Source organism: Rhamphochromis sp. 'chilingali' (genome assembly GCF_963969265.1).
Source record: "Rhamphochromis sp. 'chilingali' genome assembly, chromosome: 8".
NCBI lineage: Eukaryota > Metazoa > Chordata > Actinopteri > Cichliformes > Cichlidae > Rhamphochromis > Rhamphochromis sp. 'chilingali'.
This window is the reverse complement of record NC_137935.1, coordinates 9,193,254-9,215,267: the sequence shown is the minus strand read 5'-3', so window position 1 is coordinate 9,215,267 and position 22,014 is coordinate 9,193,254. Positions and strand designations below refer to the sequence as shown.

The 22,014-nt window shown below is 39.2% G+C and overlaps 1 protein-coding gene and 1 long non-coding RNA gene across 4 annotated transcripts; both read right to left on the bottom strand.

Moving 5' to 3' along the window:
* Nucleotides 1-1,493: 1,493 nt before the first annotated feature.
* Nucleotides 1,494-21,975, bottom strand: postnb (periostin, osteoblast specific factor b). Of its 2 annotated transcripts, XM_080888229.1 has the most exons (21): nucleotides 21,806-21,975; nucleotides 21,305-21,403; nucleotides 18,253-18,317; nucleotides 17,896-18,053; nucleotides 17,653-17,817; nucleotides 17,427-17,573; nucleotides 17,089-17,230; nucleotides 16,159-16,371; nucleotides 15,893-16,027; nucleotides 15,086-15,234; nucleotides 14,805-14,941; nucleotides 14,485-14,615; nucleotides 14,247-14,377; nucleotides 13,829-13,931; nucleotides 13,665-13,732; nucleotides 13,330-13,375; nucleotides 12,252-12,428; nucleotides 12,131-12,178; nucleotides 3,164-3,238; nucleotides 3,033-3,071; nucleotides 1,494-2,071 (listed from the first exon to the last, which is right to left on the bottom strand). In XM_080888229.1, exons 1-21 carry the CDS (start codon nucleotides 21,922-21,924, stop codon nucleotides 2,043-2,045), a joined length of 2,376 nt encoding a protein of 791 aa, XP_080744355.1. In that variant the 5' UTR covers nucleotides 21,925-21,975; the 3' UTR covers nucleotides 1,494-2,042. The 2 variants fall into 2 exon arrangements, with proteins under 2 accessions (XP_080744355.1, XP_080744356.1); XM_080888230.1 differs by lacking the exon at nucleotides 3,033-3,071.
* Nucleotides 4,692-12,118, bottom strand: LOC308400492. Of its 2 annotated transcripts, none has more exons than XR_013972381.1 (2): nucleotides 7,211-12,118; nucleotides 4,692-7,175 (listed from the first exon to the last, which is right to left on the bottom strand). It is a non-coding gene; the product is annotated as an uncharacterized lncRNA (long non-coding RNA). The 2 variants fall into 2 exon arrangements; XR_013972382.1 differs by having other exon boundaries at nucleotides 7,215-12,118.
* Nucleotides 21,976-22,014: the final 39 nt, after the last annotated feature.

Genomic DNA, 22,014 nt, shown 5'->3' with positions numbered 1-22,014 from the left:
CGTCTCGGAACAGAGGACGCCATCATCTACCTGCTCAATCGTGTCTACACCCATCTGGACCAGCCGGCGAGCACTGTGAGGGTCATGTTTTTTGACTTTTCCAGTGCTTTCAACACCATCAGGCCGACCCTCCTGGGTGATAAGTTAGCAGCGATGCAGGTGGATGCTTCTCTGGTGTCCTGGATTGTTGATTACCTGACAGGAAGACCACAATATGTACGTCTCCCACAGTGTGTGTCTGACAAGGTGATTAGCAACACAGGGGCACCACAGGGGACTGTCCTCTCCCCCTTCCTCTTCACCCTCTACACCACAGACTTCAGCCACTGCACAGAGACCTGCCATCTTCAGAAGTTTTCTGATGACTCTGCGGTGGTTGGATGCATCAGCAGGGATGATGAGACAGAGTACCGGGCTGTGGTCGACTCCTTTGTCACGTGGTGTGAGCAGAATCATCTGCAGCTCAACGTGGCAAAGACCAAGGAACTGATCGTGGACTTCAGGAAGACCAGGAAACACTTGACCCCTGTTTCAATCCAGGGGGTCAGTGTTGACATTGTGGAGGACTATAAATACCTTGGAGTTCACATTGACAATAAACTGGACTGGGCTAAAAACACCACAGCACTTTACAGGAAGGGCCAGAGTCGTCTCTATTTTTTGAGGCGACTGAGGTCCTTCAACATCTGCCAGAAAATGCTCAGGATTTTCTATGAGTCTGTGGTGGCCAGTGCGATCCTCTATGCTGTTGCATGCTGGGGGAGCAGGCTGAGGGTCGCAGATGCCAACAGACTTAATAAACTGATCCGTAAGGCCAGCAATGTTATGGGGATGGAGCTGGACTCCCTCAAGGTGGTGTCGGAGAGGCGGATGCTGTCCAAGATAAAGACAATGTTGGATAACACCTCCCACCCACTCCATGACATGTTGGTCAGTCACAGGAGCTCGTTCAGTGAGAGACTGAGATTACCGAAAAGCACCACTGAACGACACAGGAAATCATTCCTGCCTGTGGCCATCTCCCTGTACAACGCATCCACTTAACACACTGTTTGCTGCTACAACTACACATGTTTCTTTTCCAAATATTTATTTATAAGTGACTTATGTATGTATGTATGTATATATATGTATATATTGTACTATTCTTAGTTAGCGTATTGTCTGTCTTGTCTTAATGTTGGTTTAAAATGGAGCACTGTAACAAAAAATAATTTCCCCCAGGGATCAATAAAGTATTCTGATTCTGATTCTGATAATGTTAAACATTTAACAGGCTAACAAAAGCAGAATTAGCATACTTAAAAAAAGTTATGTTATTTGTGTACTGTTTTCACTTTAATTTTATGGTCAAACTTTTGTGGAGTAAAGAATTTTTTTCCAAGCACAAATTTAGTTTTAACATCTCAATGAAACAAAACTTACCATTTAAGAATTTTGCAAAGACTTCAAAATGACACAATCTCCACTAATGCCCTGTTCAAACAGGCATATTTATCTCAACAAAAGCTTTTTATTGGAAGATGTTTGGAAAATAGAAGGCAAAGCCAAAAGCATTCAGCTACATCATTCCAAATGATAGAGAGAGAGACAAATTTACATTACAATTTAAACAATATACAGAGAAAAAAAATACAGTTAAAGTCAGAAAACATGTTTTTTTTAAATTTTTTTTTATCTTTATCATGCTTAGATTTTGAAAATTTTCAGGCAGCTTTTAACCTCTTTGCGTTAAGCAAAGTCATAGAGAAGCTCAAAATTGAAGTATTTTATTGTAAATCTAATGAATGAATGCATTCAGACTATCCTATAGCTGCTTTGACTTTCTGTGTATTTAAAATCATGCTGAAATATTCATGTGAACTTGCTTTATATACATTCAAAGCACCATTAAAGTGTTTATGAGAGTAGTTTTTTTTGTCAGGTATACCTATTACAGTATGAATTTTAGGCACAGCCCTTGTATTAAAACACCAACTTTAAAATCTGGGTTTGACGTCTCTTTCGGCTTTTAGCCAGGAGGTGTTCTCATCGGCTTGTGCTCAGTCCCTTCCCCTCCTCCTGCTGCCAGCTGGAAAAAAGAGAACAATAAATATTTGTCAGCCATGTGGATTAGATTGTTGTCGAAGTCTAAAAGATATACTGTGCTGAAGTTTGGCATCCAAACTCTCATCACTGCCCAGATGGAAACATCAAGCACATGGAGCAGGAGTGATGATGATGACTTCCCCTCTTGGGAAGTGTATAGTCTCAGAAACTATACAGATGGATGCTGACTGGATGTGGGTCTCACAAAATGTTGTATAACAGCCACTGAAGCAACACATTTCTGCATAGCTTTTGAGGAGAGCATTGTGGCAGCAAGCATGACAGCAGATGAGCAAAGAGACTGCAGCTGGAATAAAGGAATGTTGATTTTTGGGGAATTGTATTTGCATCTTTCTTGTTGAAAGTTAGATGAGAAGACTGATACCATTACTGTATGCACAAGACAAAAATGAAGCTATAGCAGCTGGCTTAACTAAGCACAAACCCGGAAATAACTAGCCTGGGTCTGTACCAGCACCAGTTAATGATTTGTCATCTGTTTAATCTATAAAAAATCGGTATTCTGAAACAGCACGTGGTTTTACAGAAGGCTTTGTGCAGGACTATATTTTCTTGGCATTACAGTGTGATTGCCAGCCATCTCTTCTGTCTGTGTTAAACTAAGCTAATGGGCTGCTGGCCCTCTCAATCCATAAATGAGAGTGTTATCAGTTTTCTTATCAAACTCTCAACAAAGAGTGAGTAGTGTAAGCAGATTTCCCAAAATGTCAAGCTATTCCTGTAGGTACCAAAGTGATTGCAGGGATGTGTTGGCCATATGGTACAGGAAGAGAATGGAGCATAATTGAAGCCAAAGTCTTAAAGTGACAGTCTAAACTATCTCACACTGTGCTGCATTAATTACAATTCCAGGTCTCATTTCTTTCTGTCTTTCTTTCTATTTCTTTTTCCTTCTTCTTCTTCTTTCTTTCTTTATTTTTTACCTATAACTCTTCTGGGATTATTTCCTCTGGAACTGCCTTCTATAAAGGCAAAACAAACACACAAATCACACATTATTTATGAATTCTTTTCCTGCTTTCCACTTCCTAGAGACTTGGAAAAAAAAACTCACTTTGGATTATTTTGGTAAGCCTTGATGTGTCAAGATCGCTCGCTTCAATGGTGGAAACTTCTGAAAGATCGACTCCTGATGGAAAAATGAAAGTATCTTTAAAGTGATGCTAGAATATTTGGCAAAAAATATCAGATAAGCGTAATAACACATAAATTCTAACTAATATTAGATTATTCTGTTATTATATGTTACCTTATATATGTAATCAAAGTAGTTGAATTAGAATACTGCTGTAGATCACATTATACCCTATAGAGTGTGTGAGCTGTATGTAGTTTAGTTCTCATTATACTTTTGAGTTAACAGAACATATTCACATATTAGTTCATTAGATAAATGTGCATCACTCTGTATCCTTGATCTGCTGGGAATGTGTTACACTGTTTTCTTGACATGCTTAATTGTTGAATCATGAAGAGAAGGTTGTAAGCAGGAGACTCTGTGTCTAAAGACAGGGGAGATAGATAGACCACATTCCACACCCCCACCTTACAGAAAGCAGAGAAACAACTGCCGAGGTCATAACTTAGGCGCTGTAACAGAGAAAAAATGTGATGTTTTGGCTTTTACCACTAGATGGGGGCCACTAGAGACTATAAAAAGCTGAGCAACCCGTCACCATTTTGAGACATGTGCCTGACCCTCTGGTAGCATCTCTCCCGTCCGGACGTTGTAATGCTCTGACTGTTGAATTGTATGGAAATAAATGATTGTTGATTGAGCATTGATACACCGAGTATTGTCCCTCCTTCAGCCCAAAGATTCAAAGAATTGGGAGATTTCAACAACTTGGTGCCGTGTGACCCGGATCTTTGGTGTGCTGAGGAGGTGCAGATTTGACCTTTGGTGAGATCGTGAGGCGAGGTGAACAGAGGACCGGTCCAAAAATAAAAAGGTAAGCACAGCCTGTTGTATTATAAATACCAAATGTGCATATTGGGCTTTCCAAATTAATCTGTTCACTGAGTTACACGTATTTTCACAGTAAATTTGTCGGTGTCTGGTTTTTGGCGCAAGATACTAACAACATAAGTTGAGGCTGAATTCCAGTGTGTTAAATAAACTGCTTCTACCGAGAAACTAATAAGACACTACGTTGAGCTAGTTGCAGTAAACTGCTTCTACCGAGATACTAATAACATACTACGTTGGACTAGTTGCAGCCACTTTACCTTCCACATTTAATTTTGTCTAATACTGGCTTCTGTAGCAATAATACGTTAGAATTTCTTCTGAAGACGCGGCCATTAGTCCAGTACATTGAAGTCGAGGTTTGTTTATTTTGTTTATGGTGTCAGTGACGTCCTGGCTTTTGCCGGCTATGAAATAGAAGTTGATTTAAGGAAAAGCAGATGCTGGCTTCACGGTGCAGTTGAACGCTGGCAACGCGAGAGCGAAACACATCCGTAGGTTTGGTTTATGATACGGCGTGTTCCGGTGGTGCGGCCGTGAAGTGCAGTAGTGGTTGGTGCTAATTTTAGTACATTGAACAGAGGCTTGACGGTGGTTTGTGGCGTCAGTCGAGTTTTAAGGGCTGCGGTCATAATACAAAGTAAAATTTTAAGTACATAGAGCAAAACCTGGTTTATGATGTCAGGTATAACTTCGGGAATGCAAGCATCACTTTTATGATGCGACTTTGCCCCGTTGTGGCGGTCATAAGCGCAGAGAAAGGGGTATTTTGGTCTATGGTGCAGTGTGCTTTAAGAAGATCTAACAGTTGAGCTCAGAAGTTTCTGTGTAATCTTCCACTGATGAGGAACGCTCTCTGTGTGTCTCACTGATGGTGTAACGCGCTGTGTGTGTAAGGCGCGCTCTGGCTGTGTGTGAGGCGCGCGCTGAGTGTGTTTCTGTGTGTGAAGTCTGAACACAGTGACAGTGACGGTTGATGTGTTTGATTAGGAGGACACTAGAGCAAAGACACATTTTAGGATCAAAGGTTGATGTCTAGTGTACCTGTGGAACATTTTGCCTATGGAGTGGCGACCCTCCTGTTCGTGGACGCGCGGCCAGGACCGGCGGCGTCCGGATGCCGAGGTGGTGACTTGGGGAGGTGAGGGCCCCCGCATAGCTACGGAAATAACACTGGAACGGCCGTGTAATCACGGGTTCACATTTATTCCGGACTAGAACAAGACACATTTTGCGAACAAAGGTTGAGTCTAGATTAGTAAAGAAATAAAAAGGTTGAATTCCTCGTTTCAGTGGTTGAAATTGTTGTGTGCCTGTCCCCTGATGAGTGTGAAATTAAAATAAAGAGGGAATTTGGAGCCACATAGAGATAGACGGGCATAATTGGGTGTATTACTCTGTGGTGTAATAAAAATAAAAAGGAGAGATAGTAAGAGGTGTGCAGTGGAGAATTATGGAGAAGTAGAGAGAGGAATGTGTTGGGAGACTGGCGTACAGTTTACGCTGTCAAGGTAGGCGTGTTGCCTGCTTATCGGTTTAAAAGTGATGAAAATGAAATTAAAATAAATCTCTTAGTGTGTTAATACAGGAAGCTGCGGACCTGGACCAACTGCCCCCACAAGCACAGCGGCCGAAGCAAAATTATAGGTAATGGGAACCACACCCAGCACGAATCAGCAGCTGTGAAAAAGACAGCAGCGAGGAGAGAATTAGAGGAGAAATTAAGAGAAGTTTTAACACATAAAATTGGGGCCAACGGACTTGTGGAGGTTGGGAAGGCGTCCGGAGCATCACAACAAAAAGGTGAAACAAAAACACACACAAGCAGAGAAATCTGAGAGAAAGGCTCCTTTTAAGGTAACGCCTAGTTTGAGAAAAGATAAAATTAACCTGCTTTTATACAAATGCACATACACGCAATGAAGAAACAGCTTACACTCATGAACACGTGAAGATTTTCCAGCAAGGTTAAAGAAAAATTAACATACTTAAATGATGAAGTCTATACATTACTGACAAAGAAACCCTCTGGGTTGCAGGACAACAATTTAACTAAAAAAAAAAAAAAAAGGGGACACTGGTCTAACCAACCAGGCAAGACGCAACAAATTTAGTGGTTAAAAGATTCAAATTGTGACATGTTTTCTGTTGATTGATTAATAAAAGTGATTACTGAATGAAAGAAAGTTCCTTTTTTGGGCTTTTAAACATGATCTTAAGAATTTTAACATATACCGGTGTTGTCCTGTCAACTTGGTGGGTTAGGAGTTGATTATATCGGGAGACAAAAAACAAAAAAAAGGGGGAGAGAAGGCTGACACAGGGCCTGGCCCCATTGTCTCCCCTCTGAATAACACAGCCAACACAACAACATTTTCCTGTTCGTTTGTTTTTGTTTTTTGTTTGTTTTTGTTTTGTTTTGTTTTTGTTTTTTCTATACATATTTAATTACAGGCTGCTTTGCCGGCCCTGAAAGCCGAGGCTGACTGGACTCCTGCTCTCCCCCATACGTGACACTGACCAAATGCTGCAACAGCTGGACCCACAACAACGACCTGAGAATGTCAACAGACCTGCAGGAATGTGATCTCATGCAGCCGAGACGGAGAGCACTAAACCTAAGGCCCGTTTCACTACACGGGGGAAAAATTCCCAGACTGCGTCAGCTGACAGAGCTGTGACGAGACGCCCGCCAAGCCCGAATGAAAAGTAAGGCCGAGCGAAAGAATGCTGACCTTGATAACTTTGCATTCACACTGTGCAGGACAGTGATGGACCAACACGGATGATCGGGTGGCGAAAAAGGGCGTGACCGAGACAAGAGGAGTAACTGAGGACAGAAGGCACCTCAGAATGGACAAAAACACAGAAGAAGATGCAGGTTTCACCTGCGGTGAACATCGACACTGGAGAAAGGACTGCCCCAATTGGGGTCAGAACCAGGACGGACTGAATTTTGAGCAGCAGCAGCAGCAATGGTCGCAAACAAACTGAAAAGGAGGGGGGCAGGACCCCAGGGCATGCTTCAGGCCGTGGTTTACCCAGAACACCAGAACAGGAAAGTGATGAACACACACACACACACACACACACACATCTACATGCACTGACTCAGAATGAAGAGAAACACACACACACACACACACACACACACACACACACACACACACACACGTCTCCAAACACACAGATTCAGAATGAAGTGAAATACTCACATGAACACGTGCACTCGTTGAGTGAGTGAGAAATGACACACACACACATACACACACACACACACACGGGAATGCTGATTCACTGAGAAGTGATGCACACACATACACATGCACACGCTTGTGCAATGAAGAGTGATCCACACGCACACACACATACACGCTGATGCAATGAAGAATGCTTTGCTTATGCTGATATGCAAAATGCTGCACACAAACATCCCAATGCATAATTTTTATGAGGAGCCATTGATTACCATTAAATACTTAGAATGTGTTATATGTCACCCAGAGGGCATTTATGTAGATTTTAGGAATAAGGTCTAAAAAAGTTTGGTTATGAAAACAATGTCTGTGCGTGATGTCTGTTTATGGCTCAAGGCCTTGACTGAATTCTTTGCTGTGCTTCACACAGCCCTGATGAGGAACAGTGGCACAGAGTGAAATTGATGAATTAATAGTGTAAGTTTTAGGTCGGAGTACAGCATTTTCTGTGATTGAGTTTTAATTCAAGGAGGAACAAAAGGTGTTACGGCACCTGAGGTTCTCATTCCCACACAATATTGTCCCGGCAGGAAGCAAAATGTTCCTGTGAATTTCTGGTTGATTGTTTGGTTTTGTTTAGCGCTAGCTTGATTTTATCAGTGAGCTTTGGCTTGTGTTCTTTCTCGTAAGCGAGAGAGGGATAGTTTTATGCTTGGACATGTCTGCAACGGGCCCTAGTTTGTGTTATTTTAGTAGTATTTTGTTGGTTATGTCTGTTTTCGTTTTTGTTACAGAGCACTGGAGAAAAAACATCTGAGAGGTGTGATCCACCGGTGGTGATGTGTTGATATTTTGTGAGTTCATGATTTAACAATCAGCTCTTTAAACAAGGCCTGAAAGATTGAAATTTAAAGCGCTATAAAATATTATTACTGTAAACAGTTGCAAAGTGTGCTTCTCCATGATTGTAATTGGCTTGGGAGAAATTCACTTATAGGGAACACTGATCTAAAAGGATTGCACCGAGTCAATCCGGCCCAAAAAACAACAAGGAATTGTTTTCCTTTAAAATGATGACGTCATCTTGCTGGTGATGGAGGCTCGAATAGGTTGCGCGGGAGACTCCATTATCAGCAACATCTGGTATGAATGTGTATGGAGGTATGCATGTGAATGGACTGTGATGGACTGACGACTAAAAGTTTTGACTGACTTGATACTGAGACAATGACTGCACCCACTTTAGGATTAGTAAATGCCAATAAACAATTCATAAACAATTCACCCAACCGACAAGAGAAGGGTGGATGCTTCGCTTTGTTTTGTTTTGTTTTTTCAGGAGCAGGAGGATAAGAGAGACTGGAGGAGGAGACTCTAGCTTCACATAAGTATGAACTGCAGACTTAACACTGTGGTTGCTGATTTTGAGTTACTGATGTTTGCATTAAGAAAACTGTGCTATATTAGCTGTGTTTTGATTAAGGTATCATGTTATATTATTGGGAATGCCAAATGCTACAGTGGAGAAGACTTTTGATACCACTCATGACTGGAATATGTTATTATTAACCATAGCAGGCCACTGTAAAAAGTCAATTAAATTTTATAGAGGAAAATCGCCAAAATTGAACAATACCTATGAATGACTGGCCACATTCAGAATAGAGATATGCAATAATAAACATTGGTCCACGTGATTTAGGTTCTCACTTGAAATAGTAAGTTATTAAATGTAGAATATAATTGACAGGGACATTTGATAGGATGTGGTACTGAAAAAGAACAAGAGCAAAGTAAATAAAGAAAATATTGTGTTTAGTTTGGATAAATTCAAATTAAAATGTACCATTACACTCAGAGGATCAATATGAAATAAAACATATGCAAAATTTGTAGGAAGTACATGACTGATAACTGTTCTGTCCTGAGCGTTTGTTTCTAGAGCACCCACTTGACCACACCAACAGTTTCTAGCCACCGAGGAGGGGTACTTGCAAAAAGAATAAAATAAAAATCTGAGTTTAACAAAACATTTTAAATGTAAATATCAAGATTACCTTTCTTTTTCCATGAAATGTGCTTGTGGGCACGCCAGCCATTTTGAAAAGGTGGGCAAAACAATTGGCAAGGCCACACCCCCACACGTGTGATATAATTTTAAAGGTACTGTTGCCCTCTCTAAGAAACATCAGGAATTAGAGGAGTGGCAAGTAGAGTATGCGAGCTACAAGCAAAAACTAAAATGTGTACTACAGTGTGCAAAAATGAAATACTGGGTCATCAGGGGGACATGAGGGACATTTATAAAACTAAAAGTCCCACTAACCTTAAAGTGCACTTGAAAAGCTCACACAAGAAGGCTAACCTAGCTTACCTAGAAGACCTCATCAGGGGGAGCACACTCCCCCTCCTTGAAGAGCTCACCCACTCAACCCGCATCCCCAGAAAACAGCTAACCCCAGATAAGGCAGCGTGATGTATCCCGAGACAACAGGACTGGGACATCTAAATAAAGGTGTGAAACAATCGCCTTCAAAAGGTTATCAATTCACTTGAACCAAAATTAGGACCACTCGGTGCGGCAAGAGTTAATAGTTATTAGTCTCAACACCCAAGGATAACCAGAAGAGCATGACTGATATGATGGAACTGGGATTTTGTTACACTTAATTTTTGCAAAACACAAATAAAACTAAATTGAAACTAAGGATTTTCAGAAAATAAAAACTACACTAAACTAGCAAAGAATTGGTAAAAACTAATTACAACTGGTAAAAATTGAAAATCTGGAGTCGAAACTAAATAAAAATAACAACTAATGGAAATGGCGAAAAGTTTAAAACCCTGGTGCAGAGATTGGCAAATCTGACCAGGAAACGTTATAAAATGGATTGTCAGGATAGTCAGCGTTAAAGCCACTTTTGACAGTCCATACTAGGATGGCATTGGACATCTTCGGGGCGGAAGAGGGTTGGTGTGACCAAGGTGTGGTTTGGCTTGTTGTATGTACATTTCAAAATGTTACAGCTCTGGATGGACCAGTTACCAGGGCATGGAAGGATGACAGACTTTATTACATGAGGAGAAGGGACATTTTCGGGATCGAAGATCCTCAGGGATGACAAGGCTGGAGCAACGGTACTCGAGAGAAGAATTTCTGATACTTTCTGAGATATGATGTCACCAACCTTCTCTTTTAATTGTCTAGCTCCAATGAATTGACACATGGGAGTGTGTCAAAAAGGGGGAAGTTGAGTCCGAACATCAAACAATGGTTTTATGAACATCTTATGACGTTATTTCTGTGTTTAATAATTTAGCTATGGTAAAACTTAAGCTTATAATGTGTTAGACTTAGAAAGGGTTCACTAATTTTTGATTTCTTTTACACACACATAGATTATGATTAGAATAAGTCCTGAACATAATATTTTGAACCAAATTTGAATCATTAGAAGAACAATGGATAACAATATTAGATTATCAAGGCTAGGGAGAGAGGTGTTTTGGTTTTCTGTCTCTTGCAGAGAAAGGAACAGACACCAGACGGGGACCCGGAGATGTGAGGACCCTTCACAGCAGGGACAGATGTAGGGACTGCCGAGACAGCAACTGGGGTCAAGTGTCATGACGTTTGGGCTCCTGGAGAAGATGGATCCCACAAACACAGCAATAACCATGAAGGGGTTGGCGAAAACCAGGAACACCAGACCAACGAGGTTCAAGAGGCTCTTGGCAAAAAGGGGGACACGCCGGTGACCCCAAAATACACAGATCTTTGTTTGAAATCGGGGCAGAATGGGAGAGTCATCTGTAACTGCTGTTATGGTTGTAAATCTAACTTTGCTTGCATCTGAACTGCGTGAACACAGAGGTCATCCCACATATGGTCCACCCGTTAAAGGGGGACAGAGGGCCTCAGGATCAAGAAAACCTGGACCTTGCGACCCTGGAGTGCATGTTGTAAGTGATCTCTTTCAGAGATCAAAAGGGGGAATTATTAGATTATTCTGTTATTATATGTTACCTTATATATGTAATCAAAGTAGTTGAATTAGAATACTGCTGTAGATCACATTATACCCTTTAATATAGAGTGTGTGAGCTGTATGTAGTTTAGTTCTCATTATACCTTTGAGTTAACAGAACATATTCACATATTAGTTCATTAGATAAATGTGCATCACTCTGTATCCTTGATCTGCTGGGAATGTGTTACACTGTTTTCTTGACATGCTTAATTGTTGAATCATGAAGAGAAGGTTGTAAGCAGGAGACTCTGTGTCTAAAGACAGGGGAGATAGATAGACCACATTCCACACCCCCACCTTACAGAAAGCAGAGAAACAACTGCCGAGGTCATAACTTAGGCGCTGTAACAGAGAAAAAATGTGATGTTTTGGCTTTTACGACTAGCTGGGGGCCACTAGAGACTATAAAAAGCTGAGCAACCCGTCACCATTTTGAGACATGTGCCTGACCCTCTGGTAGCATCTCTCCCGTCCGGACGTTGTAATGCTCTGACTGTTGAATTGTATGGAAATAAATGATTGTTGATTGAGCATTTATACACCGAGTATTGTCCCTCCTTCAGCCCAAAGATTCAAAGAATTGGGAGATTTCAACACTAAATACTGTTTAATAAGATTTAAAGTCTATTATATGTATTTAAAAGTCACCTATGATGTGTGTATAAATTATCTTTATTATATTCTATATTATTTTATTTGTGATAGCTAAATTCAGAGAGCTCTAATCTAATCTAAAATCAAATCTAACAATAATTTATTAATATTATTAATTAATAATCACACAAACAATCCTTATTTTTAAGTTTCCAAAGCATTTCACTGACCTTCCAGATCAATGTTGCTGGTACCAGTGCTGACTGAGTATTGAGGCCCTGGAAACAACAACATTTGTGAGTTCTTAATATCAAGTCATATGATTGTGTTTTACACTTAAGAAATACTTACCAGAGACAACCCTGGTAACCTTTTGGACGGGGTTCTGCCTTTCAATCACCCTGGTAACCTTTTGGACGGGGTTCTGCGTTTCAATCACCCTGGTAACCTTTTGGACGGGGTTCTGCTTTTCAATCACCCTGGTAACCGTTTTTTTGATGGGTTCCCTTTGAATGACCCTTGTCACTTCTTTTACCCCAGGAAGTGTAAAAAAGCAAAGAAGCCATGTTTTACTACACTGAAATCAAGAGTGCACAGCATTGTATACTGATCAACTTCTGTACAGCCAACACACACAAAAAATAGTTTCAGTGAAAAATTTCCATGAAAGAAAAGGCGATTCCTAATCAAAGGATATCTACTAATACAATTGTGTTATAATTTTCTACAGCTTTATGATTTGCTTTAGCACAGCTTTATTTTAAATACATGTGACTATTATGTCAGTGATATCTAAATACTGTGTTTCAAAATTTGTAATTAACTAGCTTTCAGTGCATGACTGCATGTAAACTGACAAGTTTGGCTACATAAAGTGCACTGTGAATTCCTGGTTGGTAATCTCATAAAGATTCCCATAGTTTTTAATGTACACTGTACCCTCCCTGCCCTCACTGTTCACCATCTTGACTACCTTAATGGAAATGGAGTGATACCAAACAATTTATGGCAAGTGGAAAGAAGAAATGTCAATGGATTAATGAATGCTAATCTTAGCTAACTGCCTAATGTTTTTTTTTCTTCTCAGGCATTGACAGGTATTGTGTGAGTGCCTCAGGATGGGGCATTGAACAGTTAGCAGAATGTGGTAGCTAGATCAGCAGTCATAATCAGATATTACGGTTGTCATTAGATGAGGAATATATTGTTTTTATTTTTTTCCACTGGTCTTTTGAAATTCCTCAGTTTTGTGCTTGCAACAGTTTTATTAAATATAACTGGTCATACTTCACTGATTAGGAATCAAATGATGTTGATATTCTTTAATCACCATTACTATACTCTCCTGAATGACACAAGTGACAGTCCTCTATAATAACAACAGGAAATACAGAGTTATTAATGACAGTGAAACATGCAAACTACTTACTCAAAAATGTAAGGGGAATTTCCTGATATCTGAATCCAGAAATGTACTGTAAAAAAGTAAATACAATTGTTAAAGCATATTAAATGTCTATGCTGCATAATAAAGCATATAATTGCTCAGCTCAGCTGAAAAATATAAATAATTAACAACAATAATGTTCAATCAGAACCATTTTACTAAAATAACCACTAGCATAATCTTCATTGTATGTTCTATTTCTTATACTTTACATGGAATTATAACAATTTTGTTACGACTTAAATAAAGAATAAAAAAACTGCAAACTAGACCCAACCCAACATCTCGGGAACTTTAAAAACAAAAAACAAATTAACCTTAAATTGAATATAAGAGATGAGCTTCGTCAGAACCATCTGGAGTTCCTGGGATCCAATAGGGATTTCTACAAGACAGCACAGGGCGTTGACCGCAATTAGGTATTTACAGTTATCACGTTTCTTGGCAGATTTATAAGACAATAACTGGATGAAAGTTTTACCTTCAGGATACAACAGCTTGTTGACAAAGTGAATGACTCCATTTGTGGCCATCATATCAGCCTCAGGGACTTGAACAGAATTAACCTTCACAGTGTTGTTTGCCTAAGGACAACCATTTCAAACAGTTACAGACAAGAAAACCACAAAGTGTTGGGTGTGAATGAAACCACATACTAAAATATGAAGAATAATCTCTGTCCCACATTAAATATCATTAGCTTACTGGAGTCACTGAGTTTCAAAGTGACTTTTAATCAGACAATATTCATGAACACTACCATATAAAACAGTTTTACTGAATACTTAACTCTTTACGATTAAATTTAAAAAAGAAAAAGAAAAAAAGGGATTTATCTGAAGTATAAGGTTTAATAGATTAAGATATATAGTTTCCATCTGGATGCACAAAATACCTACAACTACAATTTTAAGGTTGCTGCCCTGGAGGGACTTGAGAAGGTTTGTCACCCCAGGCTCCAAACCACCGCCAATGAAGATACCATTATTGATGTGATACAGAAGGATGGTTCTGAGTGCATTTATGTCCTCTGAAATAAAGCAAAGACACACACATAAGCTATTATTGTATTTTGCATTTCTAACTAGACTTTTACTGCCCAACAAATAAATAGACAAAAATGTCTTGTAAACTTACTCTTCAACACAGCCATGTCTCTTTCACTTAAACCTGCAAAAGCCTTGTCGCTTGGGGCAAACAGAGTAAAGCCTCCCTCCTGTCGAAGCACGTCAGTCAAGCCAGCAGCTTCCATCAGAGACAAAAAGATCCTAAAGAGCAGAGAAGAAAACTGTAACTTGGCTGTTGTAGACGCCTCTAAGGGATGACATATTGCAGCAACAGCACTTTCCCATTCCCATATGTGCCATGTGGATTTAATGTAATGATTGTCAAGATGTGGTTTGAGTATTATACTGGTTTTTAAGACCACAGTCCATTTATATTACCATTGTACTTACTTGAACCCTCCGTTTTCTGTCAGAATCTCGTACATAGTTTTTTCTGCAGGTTTCAACAGAGTCCTCATGAGATGAAGGGCCCCATTGCTTCCTTCTTTACTGCCTCGTATCAGGCAGGAATTCTCGATGCACACAGCCTGCAGATGTGAAACAAGTTGAATAAAAGAGAATAAACTTGAAATCTCAAAGATCTGAAGATTGATTGAGGCTATTGCCTATAACAAGTCTTTAATGGCCTCCAGCTATAACTACTGGGCAAATCTTTAGAGAAGAGTACTCACTGAACGATAGATGAAGACCCGAAGAAGTTTCCCTCCGATGGTCTCCAGCTGCTGGCCATTGTACAACTGTCCCAGAACAATCTTATTCTTCAAGATGTGGTTCTCCAGGATAATTTTGAGTAAGTCCTGATCCATGGACATTATTTCATCTGCAGAGGAAAGAAACAGTTTTATGATTCTCATTTAAAATTAATTACACCAGGAAAAAAATACATTTACATTTAAAGCACTGGCTTCAAAAAACTGTATTCTTACTACTTTGACTACCATTACCCTAAAGCAGTAACAGACATATTTTGACCAAAGTCGACTCTGTACTCATTGACCTGGCAGTTCTGCAGATAAACCACAAATAGTGTCCTACAAATGACGATAAATGCTCTGTAGGTCCATGTTCACAGACAGACAGAGGGAATGTTTATGGATTGAGCAAGAAATATCATCATCTGTCACAGTTTTCCTGATTTTCTTGGACGTGTCTTATGTCAAGATAGACAATAAATAGATAAATGCACAGAATAAATGTGACAACATTAATTGATAACAGTCACTTTTAGATTTTCTTATTGTGGAATTCTTTACATCCACTGACAAAAGATTATCAATATAAATAAGATACAATTTTTCCCTAGCTGACTACAATTAATTGTTTCTTAAAACATGAGAAGCATAGCGGCTACTTTTTCCACATATGACATTAAGATTTTGCATGAATTCCATGAAGCATTTTTTAAAAATCGACATTGCCACCTGCCGAGTGGATAAGAGAGGAAGTGCAAGCGGTATAATGAGGAGTATATGACTCACCACTAAAGACACTGTTGAATGGAGCCAGTAAAGTGTACTCTGCATCTGATCTCATGCCACTAGAAAGGCCCAGCTCAGACACCATGTCACTGAAGGTTGACTGGGAACTTCCCAACAGTTCCATTACCTGCTTAGCTTAAAGAGGTAAAGGAAATCCTGACGGTTTTAGAATATGAACTATAGAAAAAATATTTACATATTCTTCGATATACATATTGTGTAATAAACAAGGCATGCCTGAATAGGAAGCAAAGAGGTGCTCTAACCTGAGTCTGGAACAAGTGCTTTGTCAATAATGTGGATGACACCATTGGTGGTGACAATGTCCTTCTGACGCACCATTTTAATGCCATTGACTGTCAAGCTTTCGCCATCACAGCCAATTTCAATGTTGTTGCCCTCCAGTGTCTCATAAGAGGTGCCAGCCAGGATACCCTCAGAGCACTGGATTGAGTCCAGGAGGTGGAAAGACAGAAGAGCTGAAACAACAATAAATAAATAAATAAATAAATAACTAAAATATTTGAGTTAATATATGATTTAGTTGTGTAAGTAGATGTTTGTCTGATACACTGGGACATTAATGTTTTTTCCTTTGTTATACCAAAGTCAAGGAGGTTATATCCAAGAAACCTGCATATCCTTTAGATCCCAGTGGTCCTCTAGTGTGGGGAACTGTTCTGATCTGAGCACGGCACAGCAAATATACATGAGGAAATACAGATGAAGTACAACTTTTTACTATCTCTTGGTGCTTAGATTGATAATTACCTTGAAAGCCTTTTAGAAATTCTGAATTCTGATTCTTTAAGAAATCACAATGTATATCTCAACACTTTAAACAACAACAAATATTACTGATAATTATACGAGTATATTTTATGAAGATACATATAGCAGTAAAAAAAAAAAGGCCATAAAAATGTCAAATTATGTGTTACATCATATGTTTTCAAACTCACAATTTAATGCTTGGCTTGAAAGAAGAAAGGTTTTTTTTGGTTCAAGTTAGCTTTTAAAGCTAAATAAGCTCCAGATCTATTGTGGCTTCATCTGTTTTGAATTGGAAGAAGCTCAATGCGCAACCATACTCCCAGCAACCACTACATTTCTTTTCCAGTACTTCCATCAGTAAACATCGTTCTGCTTCAATTAACTTAACACTAAAAATAAGCCTTTGAAGAAGTCTGATTTACCTTTGAGGGCCTGCTTGTCACTCTGAATTCTTTCCAGCACATCGATGCCGAGCTGCTCAAAGGCTTCATTGGTCGGGGCAAAAAGAGTGTAATGTCCTGGCTGACCCAGTTTCTCCAAAAGCTCAGAATTTTGAAATAGATCCTAGAAGATTATTTCACCATCAATATTATATTTAGTGAACTTCATTATACTGCAAAGCAGCATACAAAGAAAATATTCACATTATAATTGTATAATAGTAATTGTAAGTGTCTTGTATTACATCAATAAGTCTTTAACAGCAGGGTTTGCAGTTTTAGTTGTTAATCATTTTTCTCCTACCAAAGCTTGTACTCACACTCAGGGTTGTCAAGTCATCGTTAACTTCAATGACATCTTGAATAGTGTTTCCAATAGTACTGATGACGCGGTCGATGACATGCACGACTCCATTTGTGGCGATCTGGTTGGCGTAGATGATCCTGGCGCAGTTCACAGTCACTATCTGTACACGACATCTGTTTCAGTGTAATACCCCTGACAAATGGTTAATGTAACATGTTAAAATAACACTGAGTACACACCCCATTGGAGTAATGGTTAATATGGAGATCAAGGTCATTGTACATGGAGGTGACTTTTATTCCATTCTTTAAGTCTTTGGTCAGGAGGCGCTTGTTGACCATATGATAATGAAGAGCGTTGTATAGTTCAATATTGACGTTGCTGACCAGCGCATCCCTCACTGTCTGTTAGATGAAAAAAATTAGTTGTTAAAATCTCAAAGATGGAGATCTTCCAGAGCTTTTTGTTTTGTACTGACTCACCGTATCCAAATTATCCCAAGCCTCATTGCTGGGAGCAAAGAAGGTGAAAGATCCTGGTCCCTCAATCTCAGGTCTTAGCTTGGAAATGTCAGCGTAGTTTTGGGTTGATGAGGCCTTCACTATAGACAAACTGCCATACACGTGGTCAATCGGGGCAACTAAGAAAGAAAAAAAAATCACAATAAGGGTCGAGCGTTGTTTTTGAAAACAGAAATAAGACACAATCTTTGAACTGATCGATTGGAAAAAAACGTGTCAACAATATGCTGTGGCACTTGCTTCTAGTTTATTTGGTCTGATCTCAAAGCTAAAACACAGCTGTTCTACAACTGTTCTACAAAACAGTACAGGCCATACCTGCAGGGCAGCCAAGCATGCCATCCATTTTCATATACCCTGGGCAGCACTCATAAATCACAGTCCTGCAGGAAAAAAACACACACATCAAAAATATGGATTTGCACATATGTTTGAGATACCAGTCATAATAATACATGCAAGAAAGTAATTTTTCTTGCTGCTATGTTTTTAGTTGAATCATCATTCTGTGATTTTCTGTTTTCTTCAGTGTTTCCAGATGTAACCCATTATTCTCTGCATTACCCAAACAGACCATGTGATCCAAAGACTTTTGCCAAAACCTAATTGTGTTCATGCTAGCATTACAGTAGTAGATTTATATCACCAAGGCCTCCTCTTTTAAGCTACAGAATTAGTCTGAACTCTATGTGACATTTATATTAAGATGTCTGTCTTGAAAGTCTGATCAGTAATTATATCTGAGATTACAAAATGTTGGTTAACATAAAAAATGGATTTGATGGACTTAGTTTAGCTAATCTGGACGCCAGCATACACGTTTTTGAAACAGACTTTCATACTGAGAGAATAGTCATTTTGATTTATGTTTTGACACATTTTTATTTGCTGTTGGACACACATATGAAGAGCAGCGGCATGTTCTCCAAAATGCCTGAGATCATAGCCTGAAAAGACCAGTAAAATTCAAAGTGCAGCTGCACAACATAAAAGATGTCTTACATCAGCAGGTTCGACCATGCTGAAGCTATAGGATTATCTCTTCCTGTGGGAAAACTGGTCATTTGAATATATCTACTTTACCGCAAATACCTAATGAGTATTCAACAGTAAAAAGACTCCCAAGATGATGAAAACATCAGAGACATAGCTATGAGGAATAAACAATGCCATATGCACCAAGATTGGCAGGGGAGATTATTGAGGTAAACTGCCCAGTTTTAATTGTCAGAAAAAATAAACACTAACAGTAGGAAAACTGCTTCTTTTCCAAGTCATGGCAGTTAGTTTATAGTAACAAGTAGTATTGCTTTTGGCAATGCATATACTGATTCCAAATACAAGAAAAATAAACTAAAGGAAAAAGGATGTTAAAGTGCAAAAGTTTAGCAGTTCATTTCTATCAACAGTATTCCTGTGACAAATGCATGTCAAATCTGCCATTAATAGTTTAGAACAGTTTAGGCAAGTTTAGACAATAAAGACTGAATTTACACAAGTTTTATGGCTTTTAAGGGATACATGTGAGAAACATTATACAACATGGTGACAAGATGAATTGCATGTAAGATGATGATTTATAGTCTGGACTTTACTTTACTGTTGCTCTTATCTGATTATTATGTTTCAGCCAACAGACCCATGCTTCTTGGTCTGCATCAGAGTTGCAGGGATTGGGATGAGATCACACGAGCCCCATTGAGGCAGAGTCAGCAAAACCCTCGTAACATTGCTTTCCCACACTGTGGAAATGTGTCTGGCTACGGAATTGGAAACTTTTGATTTATCAGCATCTCTTCAAAAGTACTGTAAGTACTTCATGGACGACACAAAACTTTGTCGTTTTGTATCGTCCATGAAGCGTAATTTCAATTAAACCCACCAAAATTTTTTAGCCTGGATTCTGAAGGTTTGTTAATATAAAGCTTCTTTAGAGGCGGACCTGCTCTGGCAGAGAATATTCTCTCAGAGGGTGAAGACAAACACTTTGACTGGCTAGATAAAGTTAGGCTGAGCACCAACTGCCATAAATGGAAAAGTTCTATTCAGGTCTCACTGTCTTTGATTATCTTGGTGAGCTAGTTACCCTGAAGTTCTTCAAATGATCACAAAAGGCACTGGTGACATTTTAGCTTAAAACGCACATGTTCTCACCTACAAGCAAAATTTAGAGCTGGTAAACAAAATCATTTTGCAGTTTTAATAAAGCACTTCTGAAAGTTATAACTGACATAAATGTTTTGCTCTAATGCTGGAGGACTACTAACATCTGGGGGATTTATGGAAGACAGGGTAGGAGGAATGATGGGAGGAGCAACAGGCTTGGTTGGAGAAGGTAATAAAATTGGATGCAGTTAATGGATCCAGGAGACTTGGCCTCCTCAAAAGAAGAAGCTCAATTTATTTATATTCGACCAGATTATCTAGTTCTCTTCTATGGGAGAAAAGTCTAACTCAAACTGAAGTTGACTTATTTAATTTAGAAGACTGTAACAGGTTTAAATGAGTAAATCAGTCAGCTTTAACTGCAGCTTTAGCCCATCCAACTTTTCATTGATTATATAGTTTCTTGTCAGACTTCCGCTAAAACACAATATTTTGACTGTTTTCAACCTTATCATTTGCCGATTTCAGTGAGCAGAGGGTATTCATCATGAAGAACTGAGCCTATTTAGAGTGCAAAGCATGACTCAGTCAAGCGCTGAGGGCAAACTCAGTGTGAGTGTTGTATGTATGTATATGTGTGTGACAGGAAGAAAAAGAGTAAAAGGGTCTGTTAATAGCCACAAACTTGATTCATGTTTAAACTAAAACTGCTGAGATTGCTGGAATAAAACCAATAAAGAGGTTTCTTATAATGGCTGAGCTAAACGCTTTTCCATTCAAGAATACAGTCAACATTTTGCAGCCACATCATATCCTGGAATCAGTGGTTCACCACTGTGGCATCCAACATCAACCGACTGCTCAAGTTATGAGAACCCTAACTTTTAGTTTAGGATCAAACTGGACTGTTTTCTAAAGAAAGAGTTTAAAGGCTGGATCTATAAATGTGTTTTTCATTTTAAGTGGTAATGTAATTCAAAGTAAGATAACAGATGTCTATCTCTGTGGAAACATCCGAGTTTCCATGAAAAATGAGGGCAGGGGGTGATGTGTGTGTGTGTGTGTGTGTGTGTGTGTGTGTGTGTGTGTGTGTTTGCATGCGCATGTTGGAGGGGGTGGGGTGAGGGAGTGGGGTGGGGGTGGAGTAGAAGAAATGGGAAAAGAAAATAAAGAGAACAGTAAGCCCACATAACTGCTGAGTGAATGTATTTGTTTGAACTGGAGGTACAGTTTTTCCTGTTGGATACACAAAACAAGCACTCACGCTTTCTTTCCACAGATGGACCCTCTGTACCAGTTACGGCAAGTGCTAAAGTATTTCTTCTTGGTTCCCATGACTTGCTGGAGGGCGCAGACATTGGGTCTAAATGAGAATTTATACCAAAAAATGTGATGAAGAATTAGTCAGCAAGTAAAACATCAGTAGGAATCTATGAAATTATTCACGTGTAAAGGATTATTTAACAGCCCAGATGGATAAGACATCAGGCCGTCAAGCATGAATAATTATTTGGCAAATACTACTGCTGCTTTTGAAGCCAGACAGTTAAATATGAATAGTGATAACGACACATGCTGGATTAAACATGTCCTAAGTGAAATGCAAGATTTTAGATACCCTTCAAAAACAATACACAATTAATATTGTTGAAATAGTTGGAACTTATAGAGTTGTACAATATACAAATGTGCAAAAATGATAACAACTGTTCAATGTTCATTCATGCACAAAAAAGAGCAAAACAATATATATAGATGAGCTTACCCTTCTTTTCTGGCTCTGATTCTGCTGTGGGCAACAATTTTGTCATAAGCTGAGGAGTCAGCATTATCAAATGTACAGAGCACAAAAAGTGCACAGGCAACCACAAAAAGGAGCTTCATCCCTGATTCCTTCGCTAGCCCACCCAGACCCAGAGTAGTGGGAGCAGACGGAGAGCAGGAGTTTATATTCCACAAGTCTCACCCACCCTA

Coding starts and splice junctions, on each gene's coding strand:
- postnb (XM_080888229.1), bottom strand. CDS start 21,924: ATGAAGCTCCTTTTTGTGGTTGCCTGTGCACTTTTTGTGCTCTGTACA. Junction 21,404..21,805: donor ATCAGAGCCAGAAAAGAAGG/GTAAGCTCATCT, acceptor ATTCTCATTTAG/ACCCAATGTCTGCGCCCTCC. Junction 18,054..18,252: donor CATGCTTGGCTGCCCTGCAG/GTATGGCCTGTA, acceptor TTTCTTTCTTAG/TTGCCCCGATTGACCACGTG.